Here is a 26,781-nt window from a genome sequence, read left to right on the forward strand (position 1 = left end):
CTAAATATCCCCTCCTGACCATTCAGCATGATTTAAGTAGGCAGGAGTCTCCGCTGCCTGGTTTAATCATTTTGAACATCTGGTCCATAGAGTTCAGGAGCTCAACCCATGAATAACATTACAGCACCCCAAAATCATGAAAGACCCCCTACTCAAGCAGATATATGTGCCCCATAGCTATGATCCAAGAGATCCCTTTATGTAGGCTCTGTATGTATGTGAACCCCTGTACAGGCTATCAGTGTCTAGTGGATACCAGATACAGATTGTTTGTGTAAGTATGTATGTGTGTCCAGTGAATGCCAGACAAATAAGACGTCTGCATCTAGTAGATGCTGGATGTACAAATTCTTAAGTGGACACAGGATGTATAGACTGTGCACGTTGTAAGGCAGCTGTATCCAATAAACAATTTATTTGCAGGAAAAGGACATTCCTGCACCCCTTTTCCCATAAATCTCAGTCAAGGTTTGGATGGCAAGTCTTAAATTCCAGTTGATACAGCAGAATGTGATAAACAGACTGTGTTTGGAGATTACTGAACCTCAGGGATACATTTTTCCAAAAGATCATTTCCTGTTCAAGACAAAAGCATCCACAAAAACTCCTCTTAAGGAAAAGAAAACACATTGAAGGTTCTCCAGATTTCCTCTAAGTTTTTACTGATTGAAACAACAAGATGTGTTTATTGCTGCCGGGACTTCAAGGACAGATGGGGGGAATCGTTTGGGGCTGGACAAATTTCCCTTTTTGACTCTGCAGGAGATGCACTGAGAGGCTCTGGTAAGAGGTAAAGTTCTGCAGGGAGAGTGGCTGTAATTGCTGGGAGGTTTGGTGTACTTGGAGGAATGCACCCAAAGTGCTGGAAAGTCCTGAGGCACTGCAGCGCTGTGGGAGATGCGGAGTTGCCATTGCTATTTACTGGATGGCATCCAAAGCAGTGCAGACCTGTTGAAAAACATCATCCACAGTTCCCTCGGCGTGGATCTGCAGAAAGAGGAAGGAAGGAAGGAAGAAATATTTATGATGTGACCACCTGTGGTGGGTAGAGGAGATTCATGCTGGAACTTCTGCCAGCAGCCCCAAAGATATCATTCTTCCTCTGTCCCCTTCAAATAATATCAGGATTAAGGACAGCTCAACAGAGACATGACCTTCAGCTGACTCTATCTCCCAACACAGCTCCATATTATTGTCTGTCCCTCCCGTCTGCCTCCACTGCCCTCCTCTCATCCCAGCACAGTGCAGTAATAGGGCTGCCTGCCAGACTGCTTTCTCCACCTCCAGCAGAGCACTGTAATAGCCTTTTTGCCACTATTTGCTGTCTCCAGCACAGCATACAACATCTTCTAACCCCCACTTCACTATCTCTATTCTTAACATTGCATTATCACAGCATTCCATCCCCTCCCCATTTGATACAGTGTTGTATATCTTCCCTCAGCCTGCCACATGCCAACTTTCACTCCTCACTTGATACAGTGCTGTATATCTTCCCTCAGCCTGCCATGTGCCACCTTTTACAACAGTGTGCTCTGTGGTGTCAGAGATCCCAGTGTACCTTTTGAACAATGCCACGGGTCTCATAGAAAGCAATGACAGGTTCTGTGGCCTTGTAGTAAGTGTCCAGTCGCTTTTTGATGGTCTCCTCGTTATCATCAACTCGTCCACTAGTCTCGCCTCTTTTCAGCAGGCGCTTCACCATGGTATCAGACTCCGCATCTACATATAATAGCAGCGTAGGAGGACCAATCTAGCAAAGAAAGGTAGTAACTATCATGGACACATTAACAAACAGGGGGTTACCATGGGGTGCCATTGTTGCATGGGATGTTAGATGAGGGACTTATTTAGTTTTCCGGTTCTCTTTCTACACTCTGGCCATCACAGTCCCACCACAGTGTCTGTCATTTTTTCTTGGCAAAATACGAAGAGATTTGCCATTACTTATTGCAGCCTACAACATCTGGTCTCCTCTGGTGGCTCCCTATCCAGATACTAACCAGGCTTGACCCACATAACTTTCAAGATTGAACAAATTAAAACTCTGCTAGATCAGTGGTGATTTATCTAAATTTAGTTCACACCTCTTTCATTCATAGTACAAGGTTATGTTTGGGTACAGTGTGCATTTCCCTATCCTCAGAGGGCTTACAATCTAGGTCCCCTATTTTTAAGCTGCATTATAGCAATAAACAAATTTATAACATGTTAATTGGCAAGAACTTGCTTCATATGCCAATAACTCAGCTTAATGCAGGATTTTTGTTTACCACTATGCATGTTTTTAATTATTTAATTTCACAACCTGCATTATTTACTGAATGTTAAAAATATCAAAGTGTTGTTAATTCCCCCTCCCCACCTCAGGAGCAACCTAAAAGGGCTGATGTTGAGGAAAAATAGCCACACTACCCCCAATTCTATTTTTCCAAATCATGGGATACTCCCCCCCCCCCCCCCAAGCATATACCGTTTATTCCTTACATTTAGCGGGAGGCAGGAGTGATTCCCAGTAGTTGGCAACTCCCTCTTCTAGGAAGGCACCACTTGAGCTCCTGCAGTACCAAGCAGGGGCATAGCCAGAACTTGATTTTGGGGGGGGGGGGGGGGGGGGACAAGCACTTTTTCTCGGTTCTCCCCTCCCCACCCACCAATTTATACCTTTGCTGGTGGGAATGCTCAAGCCCCGCCATCCAAAGAGATTCACCGCTGAAGCCCTGTCCATGTTGCCTGAGCAGCGAGAAAGCCGGCAGAGTGTTCCAGCTTACAATGCCAGCTCTTCTGCACATGCTCAGTTCAATGCATGAACTGAGTATGCGTGGGGTGGGAGCTTAGCACTGATTTTCAATACTAGGAATCTAAATTGAGCTAGAAAATCTAAGCAAACGAGTGGCAGGCCTAAATTTAGAAGCATAACTCTTAAGCTTCTATATTTGGGTGAATTTTCAGTTGAAAAATTAGGCTCCTAAGCTTGTTTGAAAATGGGGGATAAATGTAACCTAAGAGGCCTTTTTACTAAAGTATGGTGTTATTTTTTGCACCTTAACTGCAAAATATAACGTGCAGTAACTGCAAAGCTTGTGCATTTAGCACACAGGTTTCATGTTACATACATTGGCAGATAGCACAGGAGCACCCACTACAAAAGAAATGCCAAGGTGACACAACCCACACCCCCCCAACCCTTCTGAGCCCCTCTGAGCACAAACCATGCCCCCAAACAAAACCCTCAAGCAGAGGCCCTCCCCCTCCCCCTCACCAGAACTTACTCAGCAGTTTTCCTGGTAGTCTAATGGCCAGCAGTAGCTTTCCCTCCCTGCTCCTGCTCTAGGGCTGCACTGGGTTCAAAATGGCACCAAAGACCCCTAAGTAGGTGTCTCGTAGTACTACCTCTAGGGGGTCAGCAGTACACATTAGTACTGCAAGACTATCACTAAGAGACATCAGTGCCATTTTGAATCCAGTGCAACCATGGACCAGGAGTGGAGGGACCATTCCCACTCTGGGCCATTAGACTACCAAGGAGATCCCCAGATAAAACCTGGGAGAAGGGTGGGGTCTCTGCTGAGGGGGTACTGTTTAGGGTGACGATCAGGGGGATATACCACTGCAGCTTTCATGCTTTGCAATTGGGTCAGCAGCCAAACTAGCAGACTGACAGCGTTTTATTTATTAGGATTTTTTATCACCTTTTTGAAGAAATTAATCTAAGGCGATGTACAGCAAGAATAAGCCAAATGTAAGCAACAGACAATTACAGCAGCAACATATTCAAATAACAATACACATTATGACATAGCATGCTACTTACAATGTCAACATGATACAAATTAAAACATCTTAATAGACAGAATAGGGTGTAAAAGGAGGTTGAACATATAAGATAACAGGAGTTAGATATAAAAAAGAGCGACTAACAAGGAAAAATTGCATATGAAGTCAGAAAAGGTGCAGAAAAATGATTTCAACTAGGAGTGGATAAGCAAATCCTGTTACAGTGTGTGCAGCTGGTGTTAATGTTGTGTGTGTGACTAGCTAGTTAGTTGCTTCTTACATTAAAGGCCCCCTCTTTAGGTAGTGTTAAGTGCAGCCAACCTATTAACAATCATAGCAGGCCACTCCTCTGCTCCGCTCCATCATGCCATGATCCATCTCTACCCATGTAAAGCAGCTAATGCAGGATTTTTACTGCACGTGCTGGTTCTTATGCACAGTAACCATTAATGCAGGTCCAAAATACCATCTACCACATGGTAAAACTTGTGCTAGATGCTCAGCTTAATATAAGGGCCCCTAAGTTAGGTTTGTAAATTTAGGAGCTCTGCTTTTTTTTAATATCAGACTCTATGTTCATGTACCTAAAGATTTAGAGAACCAGTGAGGATGACAAGAAGGCAGACAGCATAGCTAACTAGCCTTATATAGTTACATTACTGTAGTGTATCAGCAAGCATCCCTGTGGAGGGAAGAGGAGGATAGAGTGGATGCTATTTTAAACTGTTTTCAATGTTTATGCAGATTTATTGAACAGATTTTTGTTTCAGTCACGTTCCAAAGCAATCCTTCCTCTCTCCCTCTGACACACTCATCAACCTCTGATTTTAATTCTCACCTTTTTCTCAAACTCTTCTCCTTGCTTAACTTCTCTGGGGTAGCCATCAATCAAGAATCCTTTGGAAACATCTGCCTTTGCTATCATTGCCTCCTTCAGCATGTCCAGTACAGTGTCCTAACAAAGTAAAAGCAGGGAGGGTGTGAAACAAAGTGAATGAACATGCACAGAACGACCTATAGCACATGGTCATGGTCGTACCCAGCGTCTCAAGAGCTTAGATTGAATGAAAGCTAAGTAATTGGTATATTTAAAAAAATTCTAAAGTAAGGAAAAAGTAAGCAATAAGTAAAAAATTATTTGCAGAGGATCATTTAATTGTCCAGGGGTGTTTGCCGATGATAAAGCAGCCCAGCCTCCTGGAGCTCTTCAGTTATTGAGCCGGGGGCTTCTTGAGGCATCACCTCGTCACTCTATAAATCTAATGTGTGGTCAGATCAAATGCCAGTTGAGTCTGTACCTATCTCCTTCATTATTGTGTATGGTTGTTCAGACAGAAGTACTAGAAAGAGATTGCCTTCATAATTTGTTTTAATCTTTCGACCTATAGCACGGTCAAAATAGAAAGCAAGGACAAGGGAAAAAAATGTTAACAGCTTATTAATATTTGAGTGTGTGGCCTACTAAGATGCAGTAAAATAATGTTTTCCTGAGCTGTTTCACCATGAGATATTTCCCAAGTTCTGCAGTTTTCAAAACCCAGTGGGAATTTTCTTTGTATTGCCATAGCCAGGAAAATCACATGTTCCCAGCTGTGGCAATGCATGACAGCAGGCGTCCATTTCAGGCTAGCTGTCTCTACAGAGACCACAAGGCTCTTATAGCATGCTTTTACTCCCTGGCCAAACCCACTGGTGGCTCCTATGCCGGTGCTATCATTCAAAATGGTGCCAGGTGATCCGCATCACTCATATGCCCTACCTATGAATGGCTAAGTATAAGCCTGGAGTCAGCTAGTACCATCTTGAAAGATGATGTCAGTAGAACAGGAGTGAGTGAGAATTGCTTCTACCTTCTTTCAACCACAAAGCTGATGAGGTAAGCCGTTAAGGGGTTTTTTTTTTTTTTTTTTGGGGGGGGGGGGGAGGGGGAGATTTACAATGACATGGAAACGCAAGGATTTTCCCAGCCACAAAGTTGGTGACATGATGGTACCAGACTGGGTTCAGCTTCCAAAGCTCAGAGACATCTTAAAAAGGCTTTCTAAGTTTGCACAGGTGTTCCTGCAATGATGTCAGTGTCCATTAAGTGTGGTCTCTTCTCATTCGCAACAGCGATCAGCCGGTTTTACTTCAGTTTGTCAATCCTTTGAAGAAGTTAGTTTTCCTCTCTGAAGACTTATTTTAGTTTAATTTTCAGTTTGTATCTGTCACCAAAGGCAACATCATAAATCCTTTAAAGATAAAAGTCAGCATATAGACAAAAGTCAAAGGGCATTCCAATGTTTCTCAAACGGCGATTCAGAATCTTGTCTCTGGTGCTAGATGCTCCACCTCATAAATGTCATGGCACCCATAAGGAAACGGATTCACTAGCACAGAAGTGCCATTAAAGATCCCACCCATGTAGGCTCTGATGTCACTTCTGAAGAGTTGGAGCTTGGCGCCAGTGATCTCCTCCACTCCCCCATGAAGAAGTATCAGCAGCATTAAAAGCAGTCAACACTGAGCATAACAGGGAAAGCTTCTAATCAGCTATTGCAAAGTAAGAATTCAGCACATCATAGAGTCTTCCTCAATGAAAAGTGTGACTAATGTATAATGCACATCATAGAGTCTTCCTCAAAGAAAAGTGTGACAATGTATAATATTAATGAATTCAGCCCATCTCTGCCTTAACTTTCTGCTCATTCAAGACTCAGGAGATTCAGATCTCCATCCCAGCCACATTCAGTCACCAAGAAACTCTGGCAGGAATTTCTTAAGGAGTGCTATGAAAGTGATAGATCAAGAGCCCCTTCTCTAACTTCAGAGACAGCCTCTAAGCAAAGTTGTTCTGCTTCTCCAAATAGACGAGAAGGATTCTCCCTCTTCAGTTTGCACTCTATTTTCTACAGAGGAAAGAAGTATTATTCCTTTTGATCAGGAATCTTCTTCTGACAGTTGAGTCTCCAAGCTTTCCAGGAGTCCATTGATATCTCCGGGTCTGGGGACTCTCCAGGTCTTCCATTGGATCCAATTCCACCACAATCGGTTAATGAATCCAGCCAGAAGAAGTATCTTATCTAAAATTCCTCCAAAAGATTTCAATAGAGTTGTCACTATCAGTCCATGACAAACTGAACAAAATTCCTTGGAGCCCTGAAATATCTGGATGCTCCTAGGGAAGTGGTTGCACTTCTGATCCATGATATTTTATTGGAACAACAGAAGAAACTTTGGCAAACTCCTTTTTCTTTGTGTCCCACTTAAAACAGATCAGAGACTATATATAAGGTACAGTCAATTATGGGTCATAAAAAGTTACAATTGCCACATCACTCAGTAGTGGTGGAGTCAAAAGAAGGTTGAGAGCCAGGGGGGCTGGTTCAAATTCCACTGCAGGTCCTTGTGATCTTGGCCAAGTCACTTAACCCTTCATTGCCTCATGTACAAACTTAGATTGTGAACCTTTCATGGACAGAAATATAACTATTGTACCCGAATATATACAACTTCAAAAGCTTTCGGGCTTGCAGGAAGTCCAACAGAAAGTTCTCCAATTAGAGAAATCACAAAAATTATAGCGAATACCATCAAATGTGATTGGACACTTACAAGGAAATCTTTAAAAAGAAAAAGGCTCCCAAGGTAAGCCCAAGTTGTGTAGGTCTGGCTACATCTGGAAACAGAGAGATTGTCTGACCACAAAAAGGCATGTTGTTCCTCACACATAGAAAAAAATGTAAACAGAAGAATGGGATCCCATGCCAAACATAGCGAAGGTGACAAAAAAGTAGAAGCTAGATGACAATCAAGATATACAAGATATTTCATGTACATTGTGAGTTGGTGTTAACACTTGATTGTGAGACATTTATTTTTTTGTATTTAAGGTGTCATATCCGTTGCTATATTTGGAAAGCTAACATCCAGCAGAAGACTCCTGACACAAGTCGTTGAGGCTGAAACACAACTCATGTCGAGTCACTGGATGTTTCAATAAATATCTTGTATATCTTGAACATCATCTAGCTTCTACTTTTTTGTCATCTTCACTGTGTTTAGCGTAACCACAGAAAGGAACATGTCTTTTACCAAAATAAAGCTTCAAAAGTTTTTGCTTTTCAATCTTAGAGAAGAATGTAGCCAACCGTGTAGCATGTGTTGATATATTATCCTGTGAAGATTCAAGAAAAGCTGACATCCAGGGGTACCTAGTTCAAATCCCACTGCTGATCTTGGGCAGTCACTTAACCCTCCATTGCTTCAAGATACAAAAATTAGATTGTGAGCCCTCAAGGGATAAGGAAATACTTAGTGTACTGGATTTGAAATGGGTGAATGACTAGTACCACAAAGCTGCCACTAGAGGTTATGGTGGCAATTTTGAGAAAGAAGCCATGATGGGCAAGAGCAAGTAGTACATACTCCTGTCTAAAGGACCTCACTAGACCACCACAGATAGAAAAGTTAAACCAGAGGAGGGGGATTGGAATCACTGTTCCTTATAAGCTGAATGGGAGTCCTCCAACTGCACTGCTACCAAGTGCGGGGTGGGGTTTCAATATTGTGCTTTTAATTGCTGGGGATAGGCAGGTTCCCTAGAGACCTGCAGCACATCCCACTGGCAGGACTATAGGTGGAGGACTCCCACTCAGCTTAGAGGGAACAATGAACAGAATGTGTGAGGGAACCTTCTTTTACTTATGTGGGTTCCAAGTGAATATTAGCTGGGACCCACATAAGCTTAGATGGTTTCCATATGCCAAACTAGCCCCGGATATTCAATGCCAGTGCCTGGACATAACCCAGCATTGAATATCTGGGGCTAATTCTGCCCGCATTGGTTAGAGTCTAAAAATACGCTGACTGCTGTGGGCTGAACATTGACTGATATGCTATTATGAAAGGGAAGAAGAAGTGTGAAACAACTTCCTAAGGGAAAGGAACTAGCCTAGTGATTAGAGCAATGGATTGAGAACCAGGGAAGCCAAAGTTCAATTTCCACCTTTGCCACTGACACTCATTGTGACTTGGGCAAGTCACTTTAACTGAATAACCAAACACAAATTTCCACTAAGCAATCCACAATTGTGATTGTAACATTGCAAGGACAAAAAACTTCAGTACTTATAAAACTACAAAAAGATATAGAAAAGGAGGAAAAAGCCTCAGAACCCAATCCAGAACAAATCTTAATTTCTGGGCTTCAAAGTGTAAATTACCTCATCGGCTGAAAAAACAATGTTTGGCACTAGATTTTTGGATGTTTTTTGCATAACATCCAAAATCGGATTTGGACATCATATCAAAAATGCTCCTCCACATCTCCCATCGCATAAGGTACCCACTTAGATTGCAAATTTTTGTAGGAGGAACATATATATGAATATGTATCACCACTATACAGTGCTCTGTTTTCCAGTAGTGCTATAAAATAAGTATTATTATTATTATTCTAAGAGTGTTGGTGGAGACAAAAACAATCCAAATTCAAGAAAGCATGGGATAAGCAGCAAGGAAGAGTGGGGGATTGTGAGAAAAGACAGATATGATTGGTTGGCAGCATAACAAAATAAGCAGACTTTTTGGATGGGCTGTGTGGTCATTAGTGGGTAATTTTATAAGGGACTTCAGTATATAGAACAGCCTTTTATGCGCTCAAGTAGGTTCTTATAAAACTGCCTTGGCGTAAACAAATAAAAAATATTGGTGCACAGCAGCATAGCCCTTAATTTCATGCAATATACATGTAAGCATTGATGAAAGCTGAGAATAAATGGAGTGGAGTTGGGACTAATACTTATGCATGTATTTTAAAAAATAGGCAAGCATGCACTTAGTTTTTACACACACACACACACACACACACACACACACACACACACACACACACACACAAAATTCCATCTGTCTGGGAATAGGTACAGACGTGTATACATGATTTCCTTTATAAAATAAGTGCAACATGCACCTATGTGCCCCGACAGCCTGTTATAATTATTCTCCACCTGCTGTACTAATCTGTGTCTCCAAGACTCACCAGTGGCACCAGCTCTCCTTTCTCCATGATGGCCGATAGCTTTTTTCCTCTTTGGGACCCAGAAGCAACCTCTGCTCTTAAAAGGTCTCCAGTTGATAGGTGAGTGTATCCATACTTCTCAACTATCCTTTCACACTGTGTCCCCTTTCCTGAGCCTGGCCCACCTACAAGAAAAGAATATTTATATCCAGAGTTCTGCATGATTTTACTGTCATTATTTTCTTCTGAGTCTTCAGATATAGCAGTGCCTTCTTCTAACTACCCAGGTGTGCTCCCATGAAGATTCAGTTAATACTCTGCCATACAGCCCTATCAGTGCCCTTTAAAGATAAAGCCACTTTCCCTGGTAGTGTCTTTTATGTATTTATTTGCATATACCATGGCAAGACTGACTCTTGCTCTTAATCTACAATATAATGGGTATTATCTTAGTCTCTCATATTTACTATTAGTGCTCTTTAATACTTCATTCTGGAACTTGTAAAGTGTAATTTCTATAGGCAACATATTAAGGCAAGTTTGGAAGGCCTTCAAGAACCTAAAACAATAACTGCCATTTCTGTACCTTTCTGTCACATTTTCTTGTTTGCATTTCTTGGCTCTCAGAAATATCCAGATATTCCTCCATAAACCACTCCATGCTCATAAATACAGAGGCACGTTTGGGGGGCAATGTCGCCAAATGGGCTAGTTTTGCACACTGCGGACTACGTTTTATGAATGGCACTGAAAAATCGGTGCTGAAAAATTTATGCTATTCAGTACAACTCTACAAGTTTATATAATATACATTTATAGTAGGCATATGCTTTCGTTAGCACATTTAGAGGCATATTTTCAAAGCATATGTGGAGGGGCATTTTCAACATGATGTCTAAGTCAGACTTTGGACGTTTTAAGCTCAACGTCCCAAATCCAAATGGCAAATGTAACCATTTTCGAAAAAGCAAAAGGTCTATTTTTTTTTCGTAAATACCATTTGTAATAAGATTTTTGTGCTCTGTGCATTTATTTTTTCAGGCCATTTTTGATTAAAAAAACATACAAGTGCAAAACATAAAAAATCAAGCCATTGGGATGTAGGAGGGGCCAGCATTTTTAGCAGACTGGACCCCAGACATCCCAGGAGAGGTAGGGGACGCTGCTATCGACTTCATATAAATGCGCCCAGGTAAACATCTCATCGTTGCTCCCTTGTCTGCTGAGCCCTCCAAAACCCATTACCCCCAACTGCACACCATTACAATAGCACTTATGGATGAAGGGGGCACCTATATGTGGGTACAGTAGGTTTCTGGTGAGTTTTTGGAGGGCTCACAGTTTCCACCACAAGTGTAATAGGTAGGGGGAGTATTCTGGGTCCACCCATCTATGGTGCACTGCACCCACTACTGCACTACTCCAGGGACCCAAATGCTGCTCTAACAGACCTGGCTATAACATCTGTCATAAAGGCTGATGAGTACTATTTTTATTCACATTTTGTGGTGGTGGGAGGGAGTCAATGACCACTGGGGGAGTAAGGGGGTCATCCCTGATTTCCTCCAGAGGTCATCTGGTCATTTAGGGCACCTTTTTGTGCCTTACTCATTCTGAAAACAGGTCTAGACCAAGATGTTGACGTTTTCACCTTCAACATTTTTGTTTTGTTCTATAATATCTGTAAAACGTGTTAGGCATGCCCTGAGCTTGCCTTCGAAACGCTCCCAACAATCCCCTTGTGATTTGGACACACTGCAGATGAAATGTATAGATAAACGTCTGCAAAACATGTTTAGAAAATACTGATTTGGACGTGTAAAGAAGAAATCTGTACAGGTGGTGCTTTATGACCCTTTTTGAAAATTTTTCTCTTTCAAAAATGAGCCCTATGAAACTTTGTAAGTCTAAATGTTTTGAAAATGAGCCACTTGGTATAATGCACATTACATCAATTTAGTGAATTAATGTGTAAAATTAAGTCAATTAGCATATCTTTTTTGAGAGGCAGTGACAGAATTGCATACCCAAGATGTGGTCTCACCATGGTGCAATACAGAAGTATTATGATATTCTGTTTTATTCTCTAGTACAGGGGTGGGCAACCACGGTACTTGAGGGCCCCAACCCAGTCAGGTTTTCAAGATTTCCACAATGAAAATGCATGAGATCTACAGTATCTGCATTCAGTGGAAGCAGTACATGCAAATCAATCTCATTCATACTCATTGGGAAAAGCTTGAAAACCCAACTGGGTTGGGGCCCTCAAGTACCGTGGTTCTCCACCCCTGCTCTATTCCTTTCCTAAGACTCTAAGCATTCTTTTTGCTTTTTTGGCCGCTGTCACACACTAAGCCAAAGGTTTCAATCTATTTACAGTGACACTTAAATCCTTATTAAAATTGTTATTAAAATTAATGTGTGAAACAAACAAACAAGCCTGAAAATCAGGTAAAAAGCTCCAATGAACCAAAAAAGCTTTTGCGCTGTGCACACCCCTAATTTATACACAAGCAGTGTGAATTTTATGCAGAATTGAACAGGAAGTCAATTTAGTGATGCAAGGAGTTACATGGTCTAATCAGCATCAAACTGCAATGGAGATCTTCAGCAGGAGACCCATGAGGCATACACATAGGATGCCCACAATGAATATGCATGAGATAGTTTTGCATATCAAGTAGGTAGTGCATGCAAATCTATTTCATGCATATTCATTGTGGATATCTTGAAATTCCGACCAGCTTGGTGTATCCCAAGGACTGGGTTGAGAATCTCTGCTGTAAGGGTTAGATGTCCTATTCCCAGTGCATTTAAAGATCCAGGACTAACACGTGGAGACCTGTATGGGATTTAAGGAAGCCACAGCTGACAGACACTACTAGAGTACGTCAGAGGGAGGCACTCCACCATGTAAATTACTCCAGCTGCAGTCCTGCTCTATGTGTTACAGTTATAACCACTGTTTCATCCAGATTATCTTAATGCCTTCTTAAAGTCCTGAGGCAGTGATACTACTGTTCTTAGGGTCGTAATCGACACTCTGTGCAGGTTACCCAATCACAGAAGCCCGATACTACTGCTGCTAGAATCATAACCACCATTTCTTCCATGTAAGTCAAAGCCTGTGGGGTCACTAATTCATGCTTCCACTAGTCTTCACTTTTTGAAAGAAAGGATCCTTTGTGTTCATCCCAATCCTTTTGTGAAGTAATTACCTACTACACTTTCCATGAAAAAATATCTTCACAGCCTTCCAGAGGATTCCCTCCACCAGCAACCTAACAGCATTGATCCAGTCAACACAATGACAGGCCTTGCCAGAGAAACCTATCTTCTAATTAATTTTATCATTGCAGCCTGCCAAAAGACCCAGCTACATAAGATTTTGAATTTGTGCTAGGACTTTTGGTTATCGCTATATTAGCAGCCTACCAACAGACCCAGTTGATAATTCTGCTGTCTCATTTTTTTGCAACTGTGCTTATCCCATGCCTTCTTGAAATCTCTTAGTGTTTTAGCTTTCACCATCCTTTCCATAAAAAATATTTTTTTATGATCCTCTAGAGACTGCTTCCTTGAAACCTCACATTAGACCCATTTTCTATAACTTCTTTCCACTGAAAAATGTCTGCTTCTTGAGGTATTTGACTGTCTCTATTAATGCTCCCTTTTCTCTTTTGACAAGAAGAGGAATAGAAACACACTAAATGGTAACATTATCATGATGGTTGCTGACTGGACAGTTTCCTTTAGCTCAAATTAAACTTTTTTAGCCTTCCTGAATGTGCTCAGTTGTTCCTGTATCATCAACAGTCACCTCCACCTTCCAGCCATGTTCATCCGCTTGGCATCTCTTCAAAACATTTTTTAAAAAAGGAAGAAAATTCACAATGGTATTAGAAAAGATCTCTAATGTAATGACCAGGCATGTAATCCCAACTGACTCTTTTGAGGTACCCACAATTATTGAAAATGTTGCAGAAGCTACATCTCTTCTCCCAACAGGTGTCTTTACTTTTTCTCCAGAAAGATTAGTAACAAGACATGATATGTACATCTTCTCCAAGGTACAATGCCTGGTGCCAAGCAGTGCTGCTCCACCTGCCATTTCAACCACTCTGGAAACCATGTCATAGGCATCATAAGTAGAATGTATAAGGTGGAATCTGCAGTCTTCTATATTATGAAACAATAGTGTGATTTGAGAGTCTTAGTCTTGTGGAGACTTTGTGAGGCATAGTAATTTCCTTCAGAGAGTGATGGTAGTACATCATTATTAGATGATGAGCCACAGTTCTTCAGTTTAGCACGCCAGGAGTGCTGGCAGGAGTTTTTAAACTTTTAGACCTTTTGAGAACTGACTCTGGCAGTTGGGATTTTTCATGATCAGAGAGAGTCTGGACCTTGTTTTAAGGTCCAAATGTTTAGAGATTGCCTGAGCAGTGGGTTCCTCCGTATTTTCAATTGCAGAAAAATTTGATGGACTGGCAGGGACACCAATTCTAGGGAAATTGATAGAATTCAGAATAGAGATGAAATCACATCTGTTGTCTATGACCTCTAGGTCAATGATAGTGATTGCAAGAATTACGGTATAAAGTATCTTTATATGGAGATTCATTAATAACATCTATAAGAAAATTAGCATCCACTAATAACACAGGAGATAATGGCAGTGTAAGGATTAATTATGCTATGAACTGAAAAAAACCTCATCTAAATCTAAGACAACATCTGGGTCACATTCTAGAGAACCCCCCACCCCCATTCCTCCTCTAAGCAATTTGGAAAATCAAGGAGAAAAGGGCAGTGATTACTATTGCATTTTCTGATGGTACCTCTTTTGCTTGGGGGATTTGTGTGATAGAGATTCTGGTGCTCTGTTAGAGATCTGTATTGGCCTTTAAGAGTTTGTGAATCATTTGCAGTGACATGTCCTGGTTTGCTTGCTAAGCTGTCAGTTGTATGGGCTGCTTAGGTTGAAGACTAGGCATTGTACGCTAGAAGGACAAAATTATGTAATGTTTATTTATTAGCATTTCTTTACCATCTTTTTGAAGAAATTCACCCAAGGCAGTATACAGCAAGAATGAGACAGACGTAGGCAATAGACAGTTACAGCAGTAAAAACATTCAATAACAGTACACATTATGGCGTGGAGTGGCATTTTACAGAGGACATCCATTTCTCATGTATTTTAGTGGTATTCGCTAATGAACACAGACGTGGTGCTCTAAGATGAGTTTTTAAGCTTTGCTTGACTGGACCTTTGCACCCACTTGTGAGAAATGGAAGCCTGCTTGTCCTCGGAGAATGGAGATATGTATATAAAGTAACTGGCTAAATTGGTGATAATCAATAATTGGCCTTAACAAGTGCTAACTGGCACTAATTACTGGTTACACTCGTATCTGCTCTGCACTCCTATTCTATAACCTGAATGCCTAATTCATCTCATGTGCAACTCCAAAGGGGCTGTGGCCAAGGAGGGGTGGGGGCATGGGCGTTCCCAGGATTTAGGTGAAGAGTTATAGAATACTTCCATTTCCACGCTTGACAGTAGTTAGGCATGAGCATTTATACTAGCCTTTGGCACGCATAAATGTTTGTGCCTACAGAGTCACAAAAATTACTTAAGGCTATATTCTATAAAGACAATTCTGCGCAAAACTTGGACAAGTTCTCAATACTACATGACTCACAATCAGGATTCCGCTCCCACCGTAGTACTGAAACTGTCCTAGTCACTCTCCTGGCCAAATTAAAGCAGGAAATAGCCATAGGTAAAACATACTTCTCCAATTTGACATGTCGAGTGCATTCAACATGGTAAACCACAATATACTACTAAGACTTCTTGGCCACTTCGGGAATCGTTGGAAACGTACTTAATTGGATCAAGCGCTTTCTAACCACCAGAACATACCAAGTAAAATCAAATTCAAACATATCACCACCGTGGAAAGCAGACTGCAGAGTACCTCAAGGATCAACATGATGATGATCCCACTGGCAAAGTCTTTATCCAACCGAGGCCTCAACCCATTCATCTATGCAGATGATGTTACAATCTACATTCCCTTCAGACATGCCTTGACAGAAATAACCAATGAAATCAATGATGGCCTGAACATCATGGACTCATGGGCAAACTCATTCCAACTGAAACTGAACACTGAAAAAACACACTGCCTCATCCTCTCATCTCAACATAACAACAACAAACACGCAACCATAAACACCCCAGGACACATACTCCCCACTTCAGACAGTCTAAAAATACTTGGAGTCACAATCGACCGCAACCTTACTCTCAAGAGCCAAGTAAATACCATAATAAAGAAAATGTTGTGTTCTATTCAATGTGGAAACTCAAACGAATAAAACCTTACTTCCCAAGGGAAACCTTTCGAAACCTAATACAATCAATGGTCCTAAGCCATGCAGATTACTGCAACGGAATCTATGCAGGATGTAAAGAACAACTCACAAAAAAACTCCAGACCGCCCAAAACACAGCAGCCAGACTAATATATGGTAAAACACGATTCGAAAGTGCTAAACCCCTACGAGAAAAGCTGCACTGGCTCCCAGTCAAAGAACGGATCATCTTCAAAATCTGCACTTTTGTCCACAAAATTATCTATGGCGTAGTCCCAGGATACATGACAGACCTCATAGATTTACCAACAGAACCAGATCATCACGATCACACCTAAACCTACATTACCCAAACTGCAAAGGACTAAAATACAAAACAACTTACGCATCTAGCTTCTCCTACATAAGCGCACAACTATGGAATGGACTCCCATATGCTGTGAAAACAATCCATGACCACCTAAACTTCAGGAAATAACTGAAAACTCACCTCTTCAAAAAGGCCTATCCCACTGATCCAACATAAATCCCCACACCCAGCAACACAGCATAACCAATGATCGTACTGGACAATCCACTATCCACACTCCCTTCGACCCCATGACGTCTGAGTCACATCTACCTCATCTGACCACAATATAACCTTGCATTGTTATCAACCGAACTGGCAAACGCCTTTATGGTACTATGTAAACCACATTGAGCCTGCAAATAGGTGGGAAAATGTGGGGCTAAATATGGGCACCCTATGCCCTAAACGATGATCAGAAGCAAACGTGGGTGCTAGAGGCCAATAGTGCTGTAGTAGCACCCGCATTTGCTCCCACTGATGATGACAACTGATGAGAATGTGTAACAATGCGCTTGCCAGCTTTGAACACAATAAGCATGCAAATGCATGCTAAACAGGCATTATCTATTCCTCCCCAATGTTCATGGGGAAGCGCCAAACATTGGCGATGCTCCCGCAGCAAACCCTATGCCAACTCAAAGCTAGCATTAGGGTTTGCGGAGCATTGGGGAGGAATAGATAATTGCAGGCCCCCTAACCCCAGTTTTCCCTGGTGGCCCAGTGGCCTTCTCCCTCCCCCCACCTCTCCAACACGAGGGCTGGAGATCTGGTGGATCTCCAGACCCCCTAATACCCCCTGGTGGTTTAGCAGCCAAGCCGCCCTGCCCTGTACCTCCGTGTTGCAGGAGACAGTATCGCTCCCTCCTCTTTCAGCGCCACCTTCAAAATGGTGGCGCCCTGCCCAATGCATCCTGGGATGTGCTGGGTGAGGCTTCCCTACCATATAAGGGAGAAATTCCACCGGATCTCCAGCCCCCTTATATGGTATGGCTTCCCTCGTGTCAGAGGTGTCGGGGAGCACCGGACCTCCTGCCCGGGGTCCGGTGTTGCTGTCCTGGGGGAGGGGGGACGAGGGCTGGGGGGGCACTAGGCTGCTAGGGCCTTGCTGTTGGAGGGGGGTTCCGGGGGTCCCACAGACCTCCAGCCCCCATGTTTGACAGGTCCAGACTTTTGACAGCCTAACCTGTTAAACAAGCATGGGAGAATTGTGTCTGTACCCTATGATCACAGCTAATAACATGCTTAGCTCTGATCATAGGGGCGGTACAGCCCTGCGCTGTTCTGCCACTAATTTTAGAGTGGTATTTGGAACAGTGTGGGGCTTCTGATCATCTGGTCCTAAGTTCTATACTGTGGACTTACGCTAGTATTCATTATCAGATTTGGCAGGGTACTCTGCAGTTATAGAATACTAGCTTAGTGGCCAGTTTTTTAGCACCTAACTTTTAATACTATTTGTAGAATTCCCCCCGTTGTCCGTAGTGACTCTAACATCTTTTTCTGGGTGGTAATTTCAATATGGAACCCATCTTCATGTACCCATAGTTAGGATTATTTTTCTTGATATGCATCACTTCGCATTTGTCCACATCAAATTTCCTTTGCAATTTAGATGCCCAGTCTTGCCAGGTCCCATGATAATGCCTCACAATTTGCTCATAATTTAATCACTTTGAATAATTTTGTGTTATGTGTAATTTTAATTACTTCACTCATCATTCCCTTGTATAAATAATTTACAAATATATTAAAAAGACAAAATGAGGTAATCCAGAAGCAGGATGAGCTCCAGAATCTCAATGCATTGATGAGGCAAAGGTGAAGGGAAGAAGCCTTTAGACTGATTAGGAACGCAGAACATTTCAATGAGATGTACTCCACCTTAACCAGGGCCAGCAGTTGGGGGTCATTTTATCAGTTAAAAGGATCTAGAAAGCCAGTCTGATAGCTCAATGCAGTAGGTTCTCAGTTCAATCCATGAGTCAGGACTTCTGCTTGCCAAGTGTGTTTAAATAACATGAAGTAATTCTCAAACATATACGCAAATCAGCCATTAGACAAACACAAGAAGAAGAAAACTGCAGACAACGGCTTTCTAAGTATATATAGGTTTGTTTTGATGTAATCAATAATGGAAAAAAATAAAACTGTCATGATACGATTTAACTTTGCTTTTTATTTATATATTTCCATAAATCTGTATCCCGCTATTTCCAGAGTGGGTCTCAGCAAACATACATAAAACATCTAGATTAAAACATCATTAATCAATAAACATTAAACTAACCAAGTAAGAGTTTACTTTTTTCTTAAATACACTAAGAAATCAGATTTAAGACAAATATTATGTGATAGGGAGTTCCATAATCAGGCACCTGCAATCGAAAACACCTGATCCCTCATGGAGGCAAGAGGGGCTGACTGCATAGAAGGTACCAGTAATAGGCTGGTATTAAAGGAATTAAATGCTTGAACAACTATGGAGCAATCAGAGATCACACATTAAGAAGTGGTATATACAGCATGGAACAACAGCATTATCACCTTAAACCAAATTTGCCAAATGCCCAGAAACCAATACAAGGCTTTCAAATAAGGAGTAATACATTAAAAAATTGTACAGTTGGATAATAACCGTGTGGCACAGTTTTGCAAATGCTGTAATGCCTATGACAGACTGGAGCCTCCAAATACAAAGAATTAGCAATAATCCAAACTGAGGTAAAACCTAAAGATCACAGCACAGCAGAAATCATTGGGAGAAAGAGGGGAACATACTTCAGTCTGCACAAGCCATAATTTAAAATGATGCTCTCGTTATTGCCTTAGCTTGACAGTGCTGCATACATCTAGTAGCACTTTAGAAATGATAAATAGTAGTAGCAGCCTTCATGGTGAGCTTAGAATCCAAACACACTCCTAAATTTTTCACCTCAGAAAAGAATGGTTTGGATTTAAAAGCCTTATACAATTGCAACTGCACTGACAGGGCAGGCATATGGCCTACTCAACAAAGCTCAGAATTCTCAAAATGTAATACTAATGTTTTGATGCCTCTATAACTTCATTCTAGTAATGCAAGTTATCAAAGTTGCAACATCAGCATACATAAGAAAATCCAGGTCTATATCTTATTTAAAAAAAGACATAAAGGCTGCATATATAGATATTAAAATAAGCAGGCAGAGAGGGCAAACTCCTGAGGAGCACACATATCAGTGGGTTTCCAAGCCAACAATTCATTAAAAAAAAAAAACATAAGCCACCTAAGAACAGTACCAGCACTTCCTAAGGCCTGTAAATGGTTCCTAAAAATATCATGGCAAATAGTATTGAATACAACTGAATGTCCAGGAAGATCATGGCTACTTCAAAGCCATCATCCAAGGTCTGACATAATGAATCAAATATCCAGCAAGTCATGGTCCTCCAGAAATTCAGTGAACAGAGCTAAGACTGTTTTTTCAATTAACTTCTTTTAAAACAGAGCTTTCTCAACATGGGCAAACAGCAGCATATTTCAAAATATTGACTGGATGGGACATTCTGGTCTTTAGCGGCAATCATTTACTTCATTAAATCTAAGTATACCACATTCAGCAGGCACCCTAATCAAATTCTCTGGTCAACCAATGAAACTGTTTAGATTCGTTTGACATGATCTTCTTTCTGCAACCTACTTTTCCCCTGGATACTACCTTGCTGAATTTAGCTCCAAAGCGGCCAGATGCTGAAGACTAGAACCAGGGGTCTGTTAAATGGTACAAGAATTCAGAAACATAAGTAAAACTAATTCAAAGTGTGTGAGTCTATTGGTATCACTGGTTGTTTATTGGATTATAACTGCTTTTATGCTCTTATTTAGGGAGGTACATTTTCAACACCATTGCATCTTCTCTGAGGTCGAATGTCTGGAGCCAAGATATGCTATTTTAGCCACTCTGGAAACTATATCATAGACATTATAAGTATAATATATTAGATGGAATTTGCAGTCTTAGGAACATATTCGTAAAGTAAAGTAGGTGCTTACCATCCTTTATAGAATACTAGCACAATCAGGTATATATGTATGCAATTTGGCACGAGCACTTACGCCAGCCATAGAGCTTGTGTAACTATTCATATCTAACTGCCAAGGATATGTGCATAAGCTATAGTATTCTGCGTTATACACCTAAGTGAAAGTCCCCTCATGCTCTACTCATGTGTACACCCACCTGTCAAAAATACATGCAGTAAGATGCAAATAGTTCCAGAATAGTGCTTAGGCAGATTTTTAGCATTTACATGTATATGTGCAAATATACACGAATATATACTGGTATTCTAAACATTTATGCAATTAATGAGCATGTAACTTAGCGGCTACTTTGGTGCATAGTTATCAATGCGGGCTACAGTTAAGACGTGTTAATTTCACCACTAATTCATGCTATTTTACCACTGACCTCACTTTATGGAATAAGACCTAGTTACTAATAACTGAGGAGAAGTAACCTAATGGTTAGTATGATAGCCTGAGAACCAGGTTTGCTTCCTGTTGAAGCTCCTTGTGATTCTGGGCAAGTCATTTAACCCTCCAGTGTCCCAGGTACAAAAAGAAAACTTAGACTGTGCGCCCGCTAAGGACAGAAAATATACCTGTATATATTATATGTAAACTGCTTTGATTGTACCACAAGACGACAGTATATAACATCTCAATCCCTTTCCTTTAACAGTAAATTAACACATCTTAACAGTAGCCCACGTTGATAACTACACCCCTTTATAGAACTACCCCCTCCATGAGTAATTAGTAATTTCCCATTTAAACTGGCTTGGGTTGCCTAGGAGTACGTGCACTGTTCAATACTACAACCTTTAACAATATTTAGGGAAGGTGTTCGCAGGGGCATATTTTGGGCAAGATCAGAAAATAACATGTAGACATTTCAAATTTACACAAATTACTATAAACCTACAAAAATCAGATGTGGAAGTCTCCAGGTGCTTTGTATCTGTGGCAAATCTCAATAGAAAAGTACACAAGCACTTTCCCTTAGATATTTGATGCAAAGCCTACATGTAAAAAGTACCTATAGACTTTGTATAAAAAGCAGATAGTTTGACTGCCCCATAAAATATACTCAAATGTACATTTATTTTATACTTGTGGGGCCCTTTTACCAAAGGGTGGTAAAAGGGGCCTTAGTTCGCCCTTATGTGGATCTTTCGCATACATTAAGGCCATTTTTACTAATAGGGTAAAATGGCGGAATCTCCTATTTTTGTATTAATGGCCATGCACTAATTTTGCCATTAGCAATATTACCATTAAAACAGATTAACACATGAGCCTTTACCACCACCCATTTTGTAGGTAGTAAGAGTTCATGTGCTAATCTGCTAATTGGTTAGCATTTGGCAATGTAACTGTGCTAACTGATAAGCATAGAACACATCAGTGGCATAGCCACGTGGGGCCAGGGGGGCCTGGGCCCCCGTAGATTTGGCCCTGGACCCCCCTGCCAACAACCCTCTTGACCCTCCCCCACCATCGCCGTGGGCTACCTTTGCTGCGGGGGAACCCAACCCTGCCAGCCGAGGTCCTCTTCTTCCCGCAAAGGCTTCGTTCTGTTTTTGACGTCCTGCACGATGTCAGACTCACAGAAACAGGACGAAGCCTTGCACGGGAAGAAGAGGACCTCAGCTGGTGGGGATTGGGGTTCCCCGCCAGCAAAGGTAGGTGCCGACCGCGGCGGCGGGGGAGGGTTGGCGGTGGTAGGGGGGGTAGTCAAAGTTGGTGGTGGCGGCGGCGGGGTCGGTGCCGCAGGGGGGGCTAAAATGTGCCCCCTCACCTCGGGCTCTGGACCCCCCTCCCGCCGAAGTCTGGCTATGGCCTCTGGAACACACCGACTCTCCACCCCCCCCTGACATGCACCATCACAAAAAAACAAATGTTATTTTTTTAGCATCTGGGTAGTGTGCGCACATCCTGAAATTACTGCAGGATGCCTCAGTGCGCCCTGTGTTGTGCTTTTTTTGCTACAATAAACACACATTAGTGCTTATCGCAGCTTTGTAAAAGAGCCCCATAGTTTGTAACATTGTAACTGAGATACCAACTTACCAACCACAAAGATAATTTTACTCTTTTTCAGTTTTTCTGGAAAAGAAATAAATAAAAATGTGTTATTAGCATTCCAAACCTTTATTATCCATCTAGTTTAGCAGATTGATTCCTCTGGAAGGACATCTTGAATGTGAGGGAAAACATTACCCTATTTGTGCTAGTACTGTAAAGGAAACAATTTTGAAGGAACTGTTTTTCATTTTCAGGTAAACCTCAAATCCCCCAGAAAATATTGGGATAAACCCCATAAATACAGATTGAGAACTGTTGCCTATATTCAAAATGTGGCAGGTGAAAGAGAAGGTAAATTCCTGGGAGCCTATATGTCTGTCAAAATAAACTTCAACAAATGAAAGATTTTTTCTTGGTATTGCACGAAGATGACAGAACAGTAGGATAATAACTCTGAGGTTTTTGACTCACACAGAAAATTATTCATTAGAAATTACAGAAAGAGGTAAGACCAGCCCAAAGTGCTATGCCAGTCAGTTGAAGGTGGTGATATAATCAGCAGACATGCTGTAATCCTTGAGCGAGGAATAGCTGTTCGCCTTGTTTCCCACCATCAGAGTCAGCGGAAAATTAAATAATATTCCTTCTGGAAACAATGTTATGGTCCCTTTATCCCCCCTCCCATCCCCCCTAGCAATAACACAAGGTGTCACAGTACCTGACCCTTGCACTTTAGTGTTGTTTCTGGTAGAACAGATGGTTCCCATCTCTTTCTCTTTTGTGAATCCTGGTTGTTTCTGTGCCCTCACTTGTCTTGTATGTCACCTGTCACCACTCTTAGTCTTCCCTTTCTTCTGTTTTATTGTCTGTGCCCTGGTTGCCTCTCAGCTTTCTTGTCCACCCCTCATTCCCCTAGATCTTTCCTGTTCTCTTTCTGCCTGAAAACTAGGTGTACCTTTTCTCTACCCAGATGTCTCCTGACCTCCTCTCGTCCTCGCCCTGTTTCTTGTCCTTTAGCTCCTTAGCTTGCTGACCGCCTCTAGGTCAAGTGTCTCTTTCTGGATGTTCTCTCTCTTTCTCCTGTGGCCAGCTCTTACAAAGTCTATTATTTACTCTTTGTCTCCCTGAATGTCTCCTCTCTCTCTGGCTTGTTCTGGTCCCTTTTCTTCTAATGTCTTACACCCTTGTTCTCTCCCTCTGACTGCCTCCTGGGCCCTGTTTGTCTCTGAATTATTTCTGCTTACCACTCTCTCTATCTTGCTTTCTCCTAGATCCAATCTATCACTGGATATATCCTGCCTCCGTTCTCTCTGATCTGTCTCCTGTAACTCTTTCTTTCCCTTAAGATCTCTTGTCCCCCTTTGTATTTCCTATGTCCTTTTCTTTTTGGCTAGTTGTCAGTATGCTTCTTGTCCTTCCTCTTTTTCACTGGATCTTTCCTGTCTTCCCTGTGTCTCTTTCAGACTCCTTTCCCTCGCTCCCTCCCTCTCTCTCCTCGTCTATTAACCCCACTCTCTAGCTTGGCCTGTCTCCGTCTTCCCTTTTCGACTTCTTCCTGCCCTCACTCTTTTCTCTGTCTCCCAATACTTCTTTCCTCCTCTGGCCAGGAATGAGGTCTCCTCTCCTGTTTATCTCCTTATGTGCTATCCCTCCTTTTTTTTTTTATTTCTTTCCCTAAACGTTTCCTGTCCCCACCTCGTTCTCTGAATATATCTAGTCCCTTCGTTTTTTCTCTTTCTCTTCCACCATGGAAATCTCCTGTTCCCTCCCTCCCTCTCTCTTTCTGTCTCTGGATTTCTTTTGGCCCACTTTGTCTCCGGGGAATGTCTCCAGTTTCTCTGGGTCGCTCCCTCTGGATGTCCCGTTGGCAGAAGTGGTTGCTATGGAGATAATTACGACACAGAAAACCGCTCAGCTTAGAACGCTGCCCCCTCGTGCCGAAGAGTGCGCGGAAGTGGCCTGGTGGAGGGGGGGGGGGATTATTTCCTGGCCGGGCGGTTGTTCTGAGTGCGTGGCGTGGGGGAGGCGAGCTCGTGAAAGACTTTGTATGAAGAAGAGGGAAGTTTGGTTTTCTTGCGGGGCAGGGTGAGCGGTTGGTAGGATGTGAGGCTCTTTCTCTCAGTTTGGTGAGTTTGGAGGAGATTTAGTAGAAGGAGATAGGTTGCATGGGTTGAGAAAGACATTATAGAGGGGACGGTGGCGTACTGACGTGGATGGAGCCAGTTGAGTGCACTTCAGAGGAGTTGCTAGAAGGTGAAAAACACAAAACGAGGTGGGGGGGAGGTGCATACGTAAACTTTCAACTTTGTGCGCTGGTTCGCCACTGATTGCGGGCAGCATCTTTCCAGTGAAATTGACCCCAGGCTCTTTTTTTTTTTTCATGTAACTTTATCTTTTTTTTTTTTTTTAATTCTTCTCTGTGCAGTGTACGACTTTTGGCACTACCTGTAAAATTATCTTTCTGATAAAGTTATCTGAAATTGTGTATGACTTTTGGCACCACCTGTAAAATTATCTTTCTGATAAAGTTGTCTGAAATTGTGTAGACTTGATTGTAAGCTCTGGGGAGCAGAGAATGTCTCTTACAGGTATATCTCTAAGACCTTACAGCCAGCCAGTTAGTTTTCAAGATACCCACAATAAATATGCATAAGATAAATTTGCATGTATTGGGGACCCAGTTTATGCAAATTTCTCAGGATTGGTTTGGAAAGCCCTCTACTAGCACTTTAGTGGGGCCCATGCATAAAGACACTTGGTAGAGATGGTTCTACTGCACAATTAAATGAAAAATCTTGGGTATGCTATATGCAATGAGCATGCTTACTTCCATGTTAAAAACCCACAACTCATGGCGAAGTGTCATCCTTTACGCACTGACAGAAGGTTGACAGTAAAAAGAAAAAAAAAATCACTGGCAGGTCTGCACCCAACTGATCTTCCTCCCCTGACTCAACACCACTGCCCCTAAATTTAAACAAAAAGCCCTGGTTTGTACCAACTACTTATAATAAACTCACTTGATAGCTGAGTGCTTTGAGGGACTTGCGGTATATCCATCTCATGTGACACAATCTATGTATCCACACTACTGCTCAGCATGTACATAACAAACTGCATTGCACTTAACTACCCGCAATGTATTCACTGCCACAATGTGCACACCCCTTTCATGTGTTTGTTCCGTGCACTAGTCAGTAACACAATTATCTTGTTTCCCAACCACCTACAGAGCATTCACTCTAAGCATCCCCTGCTTATACACACACGTCTTGCACACCCACTGCCACATATCCATACACATACCTGTTGCATACATTGTCTCTGATATACTCGGCTTGGTTACCCACTGCCTAAGACAAATTTCATTCTGTTCACCCACTGCCAACACACCCTCTATACCAAATGTCACAGCTCCCTGTGTGCACCCACCATACTCTGCACCGATTATCGGTGGCACACTCACCCTGTACACTCACTACCCTGGAACATTTTTTCATTTACAGCACATACTGAAACAGAATATCATAATGCCTAAGTAGTGATCAAATCAAGAGTACTGTGTGCAATTCTGGTCTCTGCATCTCAAAAAGATATAGCCGAATTAGAAAAGGTCAGAGAATGGCGACCAAAATGATGAAGGGGATGGAACTCCTCTCATATAAGGAAAGGCTAAAGAGGTTAGGACTCTTCACCTTGGAAAAGATATGGCTGAGGGGAAAATGTTGAAAAGTTTGGGTGATGTCATTGTTCCATTCCTGGCTCAGATTATAAATTTATTTATTTATTGCACTTGTATCCCACATTTTCCCACCTGTTTGCAGGCTCAATGTGGCTTACAAAAACCTTTCATGGCATCGCCATTTCAGGGTAGAGAAATACAATTGGTGTTACGAGAATAACAATAATAACAAGAAGGAAGGAAGACAAAATTATCAGAATCAGGGTACAGAAATACAATTGGTGTTGCAAGAATAACAATAATAACAAAGCTAACAGTCGATCTAGTCAAGTAATTGCAGAAAGAAGACGATCATAGTAAGGGAGGAGTGGTGATGTGTTGTAGTGATGTGTTGATTTTGGGGGGCAGAATTTGTACCTGAAAAAGCTGAAGATACCTACAGTACGAACTGTGATGCAAGATCCTAAAGTTGGGTGTTGTGAATTATCTAATTATTGTCTGATATCTGCTTTAC

At 41.8% G+C, this 26,781-nt stretch overlaps 1 protein-coding gene across 2 annotated transcripts in view; it reads right to left on the minus strand.

The window, feature by feature from the left end:
- Window positions 1–395: 395 nt before the first annotated feature.
- The window catches only part of AK1 (adenylate kinase 1), a 47,349-nt gene continuing 20,963 nt past the window's right edge, over window positions 396–26,781 (minus strand). Inside the window, exons 1-6 of one of the 2 annotated variants that reach the window (XM_030207960.1) lie at window positions 23,304–24,461; window positions 22,631–22,666; window positions 9,800–9,963; window positions 4,616–4,732; window positions 1,562–1,753; window positions 396–987 (exon numbers count right to left, since the gene is read on the minus strand). In XM_030207960.1, the coding sequence (XP_030063820.1) occupies window positions 919–987; window positions 1,562–1,753; window positions 4,616–4,732; window positions 9,800–9,963; window positions 22,631–22,666; window positions 23,304–23,352 (627 nt within the window). In that variant the 5' untranslated portion in view covers window positions 23,353–24,461 and the 3' untranslated portion in view covers window positions 396–918. Of the gene's footprint in view, window positions 988–1,561; window positions 1,754–4,615; window positions 4,733–9,799; window positions 9,964–22,630; window positions 22,667–23,303; window positions 24,462–26,781 lie in introns of those variants that run through there. The other variant, XM_030207961.1, reaches the window with a different exon arrangement.

The sequence above is a fragment of the Microcaecilia unicolor genome, chromosome 6, assembly GCF_901765095.1.
Source record: "Microcaecilia unicolor chromosome 6, aMicUni1.1, whole genome shotgun sequence".
Lineage (NCBI taxonomy): Eukaryota > Metazoa > Chordata > Amphibia > Gymnophiona > Siphonopidae > Microcaecilia > Microcaecilia unicolor.